Here is a 10,832-nt window from a genome sequence, read left to right as displayed (position 1 = left end):
TATATTATTTGATAGATCAAACAATATTTTCGTGGAACGGCGGACTATGTGATTGAGATATCGTTATTGTTATCTAGATTTAAATGAATTACCTACCGCAATGTAGTTCATGGGATTTGATAAGGGCACTGGCCATATGTGCCAAGTGAATGATAAATGCCAGGGTATCATCATTAGTTGCATAGAAAGAAATAGAATATTTAGTACAACTTGTTTCTTTTATAAATATAATCAGCCTGTCAATCTTTGCTGATTGATGAATGTTAATGTTGTTAAACTTTTAAGACATGTTCTCTACCTGTAACTTGATTAGACAGAGAAGGGTATGTTGGTATTTGTGGGTGTAATTCCTAACATAAAATATAAGTACAACAGCTCACCAGTGGTGATGAATAACTCTTCGTTCGAAATGTGGAAATCCAACAAAAATTATGCATCCAGATGCATAATGCCCAGAGGCATGGTGTCCATATTTATCCGACGAAACGCTTCCAAACAAAAATACACTTGAAATTAAAACTCCTCAAGGATTGCTGATGTAGAATAGTCCTCTTTACATACAAGCCAAATAATACTATATATGTGCAGTACGTTTTGAATAAGCTGTTCACCAAATCATGTTTCAAATAAAATGATGGCATTAATGGACATCCATACTACTACAGTCATTGCAATAAGGTATTGGTTACCCCTAACTGGATACTCTGTGTCATTTTTCATCTTGCCCTTCAACGTGACATTTCTTCAAACCCGAAATCATGGAGAATTTTTTCAAAGTTTGTTTAACTGTTTTGACGATTTGGAACCCGTTTGGAACAGAAATGGTAAGTCTTTCCATTTTTTATTCTTTTTTTTATAATGTATTACTCTATTGAATATCTTCTGACTGTTTCAAGTCACATCAATGAGCTGCTGCGCCAATTTTAGTAAAGTTAAATGTTAAAACAAACTGAGTGGTAGCATCTTACAAGAAATAGGTACACACGGATTAAAATACTTAATGACATTCAGTAAGAAAGCCTTCAATTTAAATACTGAGTATATTCAACTTCGCGAAAGGACAAGTGTGTTTTGCCTTAGACGTTCTAAGACGTTCTAATTGAATCGTTTATGCCAACAAACTGTGTTCTTTAAAACTTGCTTCCATGTACAATACTAAGAATAAAAGCCAATTATACATCTCAAAAGTGTTTTGCTACGTACCAAATTTAATCAATCACGTTTCGTGATGTGGCCGGGAAAATTTTTTATGTTCAAAGTTCGACTATATAGCTTTCCAATATCATGTACAGAACTTCAGCGCACAATTTTCCCCTCAAATATCAAACCCCATTGTTTCACCGATACACACCAACGCGTTACAACAATCCTTTCATTACATTTTATAAATTATTGAGCTTTAATTCACATGTTTTTTTTTTATTTTAGTTCAAATTCATGCTCCATAGTCCTACTTCTCTCTTCAAGTATAATAACTAAATGCTAAACTGTAACTTTCAGTTATTTCAAGATTCATAATTTCAAATATTTCTTCTTGTTTAAACTTAAATCATGCGATTCCCCTATCAAAATAGAGCTATACTCTTTGTATCGGTAAATGTATACAATGTTCTCCTAGGCAGTCTAAAATTGAACAGATGTTTTATAAAACCTTTGCTATTTTTACATAAACTGAACATATGCATACGTATAACTTGAGTATAATCTGTACAAAGGCAACGTCCCCTGTCGGCTCTGTTATTTTGATATGATTTCCGAACAGTTTTGTTATTGATTGTCCTTTTTCAAGTTATCAGTATGAAAATATTAAAGTAACATTGGCGTTGGCTTATCTACAAACAATAGCAACATTTCTATGTCAAAATACCAATACAAAGATAATTAAGTTATACTTCAAATAGTCAACAGTTTGATAGCTACTGTGAACAAAACTATAATGATATGGTACATTCTTTAAGTAAGATATATTAATTTTAAAAGAGCAGAGGGTTCCATACTTTGTAATCAAATTTGAAGAAATGTTCAATTTAAGTTTGGTGATATTGCTGCAGTTAACTATCATCTAAACGCGAAATTTTTGCAGCTCGTTATCTTTTGTCCATTTTCTGATCAAATTCTTTATCTCTTGCAATTGTCATCATTATCATGTTATAGAAGATAGAATTTTAATATTAATTTTTCTATTATATTTTCTTCATAACGAAGATTTGTAAAAATAGCGGCTGACAAGTTCGTCTTATATTCTCTATTTCAGAACGTACTGCTATATTGTACTATATGTTAGCTTTCAAACCTGTGAAATTTGCAAAAAAATAGAAAAACAATCAAGACAGAAATTATCTTTACATTGTTGCAGACTATGTGTTTACTATTTAACGCATTATAGCTTAATACTACATATGCATCCCTCTCAATCTCGTGCTTTAATAATTGGAATGGAGGTTTTTATTTAGTAAGATATACAAGTATGTGAAGAAGAACTTACCTTACATGTAAATGACACCTTTTAAATCTCAGAGTTTCCCCTTTGCTATGTAAGTATCAAGACAAGGTAATCGTACTCCAACAAGAATAGCTGGGACGTTGTTAAGGATCCCTACGGGTAATTAAGGACTGTTAACACATATGCGTTACATATCACGTCTGGAATGTTCTAATGTGAAAATATAACTTGAACAGAAAACATCTGTCTGTAGTAAGCAACAAGGTTTAATTAAGGAAGCAGCCGGCTATTGCCTTTGTTCTTTCACGTTAGCTTACATATCATGTACCAGGGTAGCTGTAACACCGGGAAAATGCTATTAACCTAACGCTTCCTGGATGAAAGTTGTAATATAAAGTTCAGTTCTGAGTTTATTGACTTGCAGTCTAGATATGAATTTTAGGCAGAAGACAAAAATAATACTGCCTTAAACTAAGAACTTTCGGACCAGTTCTCCTAAATGTCCTTTATTCCGATCAAACAGCTTCATATGATCCTTTTACATTACGCAGGTCATCGTCAGTGCCGAGGGGCGGTCTCCAGGTAGGTGTAGTAGTTATCTGAAATGATTTAACTTATAATAAGAAGTTAACTCTCTGAGTTATATCACTTACGTATAAGGCTTCCTGGTCACTTCGCCCAACAACTATTTCGCTCAACTAGCATGGTCATTTCGCCCAACCAGCATGGTCATTTCGCCCAACTAGCATGGTTATTTGGCCAAACCAGCATGGTCATTTCGCCCAACCATTTTTTTACCCATATTCAGTTAGAATTATATAACTTTTTTTATTTCACTAGTTCCATTTGGTTTATTTTGGGTTATATTACTTCGTGGTAAGTAAATAAAGTGATGTCCGTTCGATATCGATCGGAGTCTGAGCAGTTATTTCGGGTTTAATGAGAGGATTACACATTCGGCGGTTAAGCATACAATGGAAGTTATTTTATTTTACAAACAAAGGGGAATCGTTCTCCATAAAAACATATCAAACCTAACTTCTAAAACACAAATCAATCATACCGACTGTAACCACTGTAACGTTACCAATTCCCGAACGTTTCCTTATTAAATTGACCAATATTAAAGTATAATATTTCAACAATGTTGGGAGAAATGACTAGAAAGGTGAGGCGAAATGACCATGCTGGTAGGGCGAAATGACCAACAAGGTTGGGTGAAATGGTAAGGTTGTGCGAAATGGCAGTTGGGCGAAATGGATGTTGGGCGAAGTGACCAGCTTCCCGTATTATAATCGTTAACACCTAGTTGGCCAACTGAATGGCTGAAAATATTGGCTCTTTATAGTGCTCGCTCTAGATGTTTGTTTTTCAATCGTGTAAACATTTCCGAACATCTATAATAAGATTTATTTCCTCTCAGTAGCATATTTTCAATCTCTTCACGTCGTAAGTGCTACATCGGTATTTTCTCAGGTACGTTAAACAAATGGGATTTGCCTGTTTTCGTGAGTCTTTTGATATGACTTGGATGTGACTGATAACTACGAAAGCGTGATGAAAAATAAGTTCAATTTACTTTGTCTTTAATTTTCATTGCAAGCTGAAACTAATTAAAACTAATGATTCTAAACAGTTACATCTGAGAATTCAATAAAAATTACCGTATCAAATGTTAGTCGCGATATCTTCATCTATATGGTAGTTGAGAAATAATTGGTAGTTAAACTGATTTATTACCTTAGTTCTCATTGTAACGAACCGAGTTCTTTTACAATTGGCTCAGAATCTAAGGCGCTAGTTTCGTTTAATGAAGTGATTTTTTCAGTCGCAATAAAATGTTAACTTTGTTTTACTTTCAATCCAGGTTCTTCATACTTTGTTTTTCAACAACCTGCGTATCCGAGAGATTGCAAAGAAGTATCAAATACCTGTTCCTCTACCCACAATACATCTGCAGTGTACCTTATTAAACCAGATGGCTACCCGGAACCGTTTGAGGCTTACTGTAATAATGATCTTGATATTGGTGGATGGACGGTATGGCTGATTACTTGATGTCTCCTTTTCAACTTTAAATAGTTTTGTACACATTTACTTCATTTTTGCATACAGTAATATTTAGCGATGTAATACAAGGTTATTTCAAATAGAATCTTGATATTTTTATCGAAACGAAAGTTTAAATCAATGATTTTATATATTTTTAAATTAAAGGACAAGTGAAGGAATATACATATTTAATAACGTCCCGGTTAACGCTTAACTTTTTGATATTCGTTGTAGGTACTACAGCGAAGAAGATCGGATTCTGTAAATTTTAATAGAAGTTGGGAAGACTTCAGAAATGGCTTTGGCTTTCTAGGGAGTGAGTTTTGGATCGGAAATGAGAAAATTGCCTACTTAACAAATCAAAAGCGGTACCAACTGAGAATGGACTTTGAGAACGTTGCTGGAGAAACTTACTTTGTAACATACGACGATTTTCGTATCTCAGATGAATGGGGGAAATATTATATATCAAGTTTAGGTACATTCGCAATATCAGATGGTAAGTGCCTTTTACATTCTTTTTAAATTTAAAGCCAAAATAATGAACAAAATTGTTTATTAAATGTCAAAAGTAAAGGTGCGTAAAATGAAAGGTTTACTCTAAAAACCGATGGATATTTTGGAAGTAAACTTCACACGTCAAATATGTTTTCTTACTTTGAAGAAACTGCTACAGTACATAAAGTTCGAATATACATATCGTGTACTAGAGAGTAGAACGGCGATACAATACATATATTAGCGATTACAATATGATCATGTGAGTGCGAGTATAAGCTCTAAGCGCGAGTTCAAATACTTAATCTTACAATAGTATCTATACTAGATTTCCAAAATGCCTCCATAAGTTAAAGTGTGATTACAAACTCACTACAAGACTGCTTCGTACTCGACACTAACCTTGGCTCTAAACAACGAACCGTATCTTAAATTTGTTCAACAAAAAGTTTACACTGAAAACAGGTAAGTCTCCCAGTTTTATCAGCGCAACCAACGCAAAAGAAGTTTGATGTTGTTATTAAGTATCGTTGTTGTCAGAAAGCAGTATACTTACACCGAGGGAAACTCTGAACCAGAAGCTATGACTTTTGGTTTCAAACCAGTTGTACAGCAAATGATGGGGTGTTATCTCGTAATGTTCAATAACTATTAACATTAATGTAAATACGGAACGCCCACTACTTGATTTAAAATGTTCTGGATTAATTCGAACTGTTTCTGAGTGTGTGTTGTTTTCCTTTAACCTCCTGACAGCCACGTACTGAAGTAATGACAAAAAAACTATTCTTTGCCACATGTCATATTCGTCGTGTCTGTAACCGGTTACTATTATTTTCCTTTTCTGTTTTCTAGAATCAAAGATTGAATGGTGTCCAGCTAATGAGATATTTAGCAATGAGACATGTGAGAGGACTTGCGATGACCCTGACACTTGCATCTCGGCTACTTCTCGCAAAGAAAAAGAGCAATGTGTTTGTGTCGGTGATTATCTGAGACAGCAAGAACAATGCATCCCTCTGAATCAATGTAACTGCTTCGTTGATAAAAAAGGAAGTGTATTAACGGTCAGTACGGTTCTTTTAGGACATTTGTAATGCTGTTCTCCTTATTCATTGTCCCTATATTTAGGGGGGGAAAAATGTACTATGTTAACTTGTTGATTATCACACCACATTTACCGATAACCGAGTAGCGCTCACATCGCGATTGGGCAAGGGCATGGACCCCACCTCCGTCGCCAGTCCAGGCAAAACTGTCTGTCGAGGGACGTATTACATTTAGGCGGGAAGCATACGACCAATCCTATGGAAGTGCATCCCCTTATAAATCTAACACAAAATTCATGGGTACTTAATAAACAGTCTTGCTGTTAGATTTTATTGCAGGCAAAATGTATAGTCATAATAATGTTGAGTCGTAATAAGCCGTTGAATGCAACATTTGACGGCTACTTTTGTTCTTGAAAGCGGATCCCTGGGCCCCTACATTTTTCATTGGCCACCTACCTTTGACATCCTGTACATTTAACTGTGACAACCGAAATTTCATAATTTGTTTACTAATTGTTGTTTTTCATTTCGCTTAATATCTTAAATCAGGTTGGCGATTTTTACGTCAATCCAAGATGTACACGAAAATCAACTTGCCGAAACAACCAAATTATAAAGGCGAGTTACCAGTGTAGTGTTCACGCAACCTGTGCTAAGAGGAACGGTGTCCGTAATTGTTACTGCAATCCAAACTACGAAGGAGACGGAGAGACGTGCACAAGACGTGCACAAGATTGCTACGATCTTTATGTGTCCGGTACACGCAGTGATGGCGTTTACACCATTTACCCTGATGGTTGGCCAAGCGGCGTTCGGGTTTACTGTGAGATGGAAAGTAACGGAGGAGGATGGACGGTGAGTTTCGCAAACAATTCAGGATTTAAATCCTGAATTTCCTCATGTTATACATAACTCTCCTCAAAATAATGCACTGCAGATCTCGTTGAGATGAACTTGTTCATTCTAAGGAGAAAAATCAAGAAGCAGAATACTCTGGCGCATGATCTCACTTTCACAATATTCATATCTTCGTTAACTATGTTATGGCTTTGGATGTCATGCTCTTAAGGATTAGTAGAATATATTGTTGATTATCTTTTTATCCTTCATTTTATAGGTTTTCCAGCGACGATCGAGCGCCTCCGTTGATTTTTATCGTGGTTGGTCGGACTACAAGAACGGTTTCGGTAATAAAAATCATGACCACTGGCTAGGTAACAAATATATCCACTCTTTGACCAACCAGAAAACGTACCAGCTTCGTATTGATCTAAGGGACTCTGGTTCATCATCGTATTACGCCATTTATTCGACTTTTACCATTAATAATGAGGCAGACAAGTATCGACTATCAATTGAATCAAGCAGTAGTGGAAATGCAGGTGAGTAATTGAAGTTCTAATCATTGAAGCATGCATAAAACTGGACCGATTACGTCAAATAGGAGAGCGTGAAGACCAAAGAAATACAAAAAAACATGCCAACCATGAATGATCATATGACGTGCTCCCCTATAACGATAATTCTTGTTGTACTCCTTGAATGTGCATTCTACAACTAAAGTCTTGATCCCATAGCTAATTTATATGTTCCAATGTTCCAAACATTGCTATTCTATTTCAAACGCATGAACTGCAGTTGGAAGGTACTTGGGTTATCAAGACTGTTTAAAATGCAAATATACATAAGAAGCAGACGATAAGATTCACTTATCCTTGGTAACATAGGTGTCCTTGCCGTGTTTGCACGTGACAAGCACCTACATGATAGGAGCGACCGTCATACACAATATATAAGACTACTACAGTAGATATTCTAAAAGTAGCCAGGCGCTACGTTTTTTTCTGACACAGAGAAAGTAAATCTCAACATCCCTATCACCCCAACATAAACGAGTATTCTGAAATTCAACGTAAATGTATGTTGCCTTAGCGCTGTTGTCTACGAAACTCGCAACACTTCAAACTTACAATGGGGTAAATAATATGTTATTAGTATGCTTTCTGGTCACTTCGCCCAACTACCATTTCGCCCATCAGGCCTGGTCATTTCGCCCAACCAGCCTGGTCATTTCGCCCAACCTTGATTAAATATGATACTTTGGTAAGGAAACGTTCGGGAATTGTTAACGTTACGGTGTACGAACCGAATATTAAGGAAACTTGAAGTCGTGGTTAAATTGATTACATATGTTGTTACATTGACTAAGTATAGTACTTCAATATTACGGACGGGTTTTATATATATTTTTTCAATTTAATAAGGAGACGTTCGGGAATTGTTATTCGGAAGGATTGATCAGTGTTCAAGGGGTTAGGTTTGATACGTTTTTATGGATACCGATTCCCCTTTGTTTGTATAACATTAATTAACACTATGTAGACTAGATAAACACCTAACTGCTGTGAACAATACCCTTGATTAATGCCTGGCGGACTTGACAAACGCTTGACCGAAGTCATCAAGCAGAACAATAGCTGTGGATTAATAAACCAAATTGAACTATTGAAATAAAAAGGCGATATTATTCCACACCGATTCCCCTTTGTTTGTGTAATAAAATAATTTCCATTGTATGCGTAACCGCCTAAAGTAGTGTAATCCTCCCATTATACCCGAAATAACTGCTTAGACTCCGATTGATATAGAGCGGACCTCACTTTATTTACTATCACGAAGAAACATAACCCAAAATAAATCAAATGGAACTAGTGAAATAGAAAAAGTTATATTATTCTGACTAAATATTAGTAAAAAAAGGTTGGGCGAAATGACCAACAAGGTTGGGCGAAATGACCATGCTGGTTGAGCGAACTGACCAGGATGGTTGGGCGAAATGGTAAGGTTGGACGAAATGGTTGTTGGGCGAAGTGACCTGCTCCCAGTAGTATCTGGAAATATGTCACATGTGCCTTCTCGTTAATATATGTAGCGAGACTTCCAGTGGTATGTATATTTGATGATTCTCATATGTACAAACGTTGAGGTACTATTTTAGGATAATCATGTTGTATAAAGTCATCGAAGTTTTATCATTCATAGCAAATTGAAACAGATATCAGATGTTATATTTTTAAATATTCGTCTATATAATTTAAATAGTACAAAATTTAGTCAATCAGTCTGTTCGAAGAAGTTAAACATACGAGACTAGATTGCAAATGTCGATACAAATTAAATAATAAATTAAAATATCAATATCACTGAATCCATTCGTGAAAGTAGCATATCAACTTTGGTTACTTTGTCAAAACCCAAAATATTAGCTACTATATGTAAAGTCAATTCACTTTAAACCGGTTCTATTCTTCATTTAAACTTATTTATTTCATGATATGTTATGTGTGTAGTGTAATCTACGTTTATACTCCAATATGTGAGCTCAGGTTGAAAAATTCAAAGATTACAACGTGCTATAATAAACGGGTAAAAATGAACAGTGGATGGCAAATTAACACCCCTCTGCCCTGCCCAGTAGAACAGGGACCTTTGGATAACTCGGGACTAGATCTTTGAATGATACCCTTGCTTTCATAACTTGAAGGATATAAATCGCTACCTCAGATAGCCACCCCCCCCCCCCCCTCCTGGCCCAGCTTCGAAAGCCTAAATTAAACCGTGCAGTACAAGCACAGAGTTCAATAAGAGGAGAAATGAAATTTGGTGATGCAAACTAAATTACACATAATATTATTCAAGAAATTACACGATTTAATACCGACACACAAGAAATACTTTACTCCAGTTTTGATAGACCAGGAGACTAATCAGATGGGGACTTAGAAATAAGAATCAAAACAAAAAATTAATGGCTATATTCAACACACGCAACCCCCCCCCCCCCCCCTAAAAAAAAGAGCGGAACTGACGTGTTCATCTTGGTATAACAAAAAAACGCACTGCCCTCTAACTTGTATCCGATGTAGGATTTGCTCCAAACTTATCAATTGATCGGTTTATTTACTCTTTCTCGTTTGTAGCAGTTGAAAATGGTCTGGATTATAGCAACAATACACAATTCAGTACAAAAGACCAGGACAACGATGGATGGAGCAGCTACGACTGTGCGGAGAGACATCGAGGAGCCTGGTGGTTCTATAAAAACTGGGACTGCATACGTGAATATTCTGCTTCTCAATGTCGGTCTTACTGTCCCAGTTTTAGTTTCTGTGGATTATTTCCCGATGGCAGCGACAATTGCGCTTTTTGCGCTGATTCTCACCTCAACGGAGACTACGACGGCTCAACTCGAGGCACAAACATCTACTGGTATAGTGATACTTTGAACAGTTACGAATGTAGCCTGCAATACACAGACATGAAAATACGGCCAGTGTAGACAAAACACCGTATAACACAGTGTTCGACAGTGAAGGCTTTACTTACAAAGTATGGAAAGATCCATGCAGATCTTCGAGTGTCGAAAACCACGGCGGGCTGAAGACAAGAAAAAAGCAGAAAATGCAACAAAAATATCAACCAGAGCAATTGACGAATAATTCATATTTTAAGGGAATGAAAGGATATATAACAATAATTGAAATCAATGTCAAATTGTGAATGTTAAAAATCTTACTGTTGTTTGATAGTTTACAATTGATTATTGTATGAGTCTCACAAAAGAATAAAATCAAAAATCAAAGTGAACATGTCCATTTTTCTTTTCATGGTGTGCATCCCAAACCTCACCCCCCCCCCCCCGCTCCACAAAAAAAAAAGTGTGTAGGAAATTAACAATTGAGTGAAAGTGGATACGTAATGATTCTTGGTTTCTAGGACCACACACC

At 36.0% G+C, this 10,832-nt stretch overlaps 1 protein-coding gene across 1 annotated transcript; it reads left to right on the top strand.

The window, feature by feature from the left end:
- Positions 1-720: 720 nt before the first annotated feature.
- Positions 721-10,546, top strand: LOC139974299 (uncharacterized). The gene is made up of 8 exons (XM_071981331.1): positions 721-824; positions 2,995-3,025; positions 4,311-4,483; positions 4,730-4,994; positions 5,849-6,060; positions 6,595-6,900; positions 7,163-7,427; positions 10,026-10,546. The coding sequence occupies exons 1-8, from the start codon at positions 759-761 to the stop codon at positions 10,382-10,384; spliced, it is 1,677 nt and encodes a 558-aa protein (XP_071837432.1). The 5' UTR covers positions 721-758; the 3' UTR covers positions 10,385-10,546.
- The last annotated feature ends 286 nt before the right edge of the window (positions 10,547-10,832 follow it).

This window comes from Apostichopus japonicus, chromosome 9 (assembly GCF_037975245.1).
Source record: "Apostichopus japonicus isolate 1M-3 chromosome 9, ASM3797524v1, whole genome shotgun sequence".
Lineage (NCBI taxonomy): Eukaryota > Metazoa > Echinodermata > Holothuroidea > Aspidochirotida > Stichopodidae > Apostichopus > Apostichopus japonicus.
This window is presented reverse-complemented; position numbering and strand designations above follow the sequence as displayed.

Coding starts and splice junctions, on each gene's coding strand:
- LOC139974299 (XM_071981331.1), top strand. CDS start 759: ATGGAGAATTTTTTCAAAGTTTGTTTAACTGTTTTGACGATTTGGAAC. Junction 4,995..5,848: donor TACATTCGCAATATCAGATG/GTAAGTGCCTTT, acceptor TCTGTTTTCTAG/AATCAAAGATTGAATGGTGT. Junction 6,061..6,594: donor AAAAAGGAAGTGTATTAACG/GTCAGTACGGTT, acceptor ATCTTAAATCAG/GTTGGCGATTTTTACGTCAA.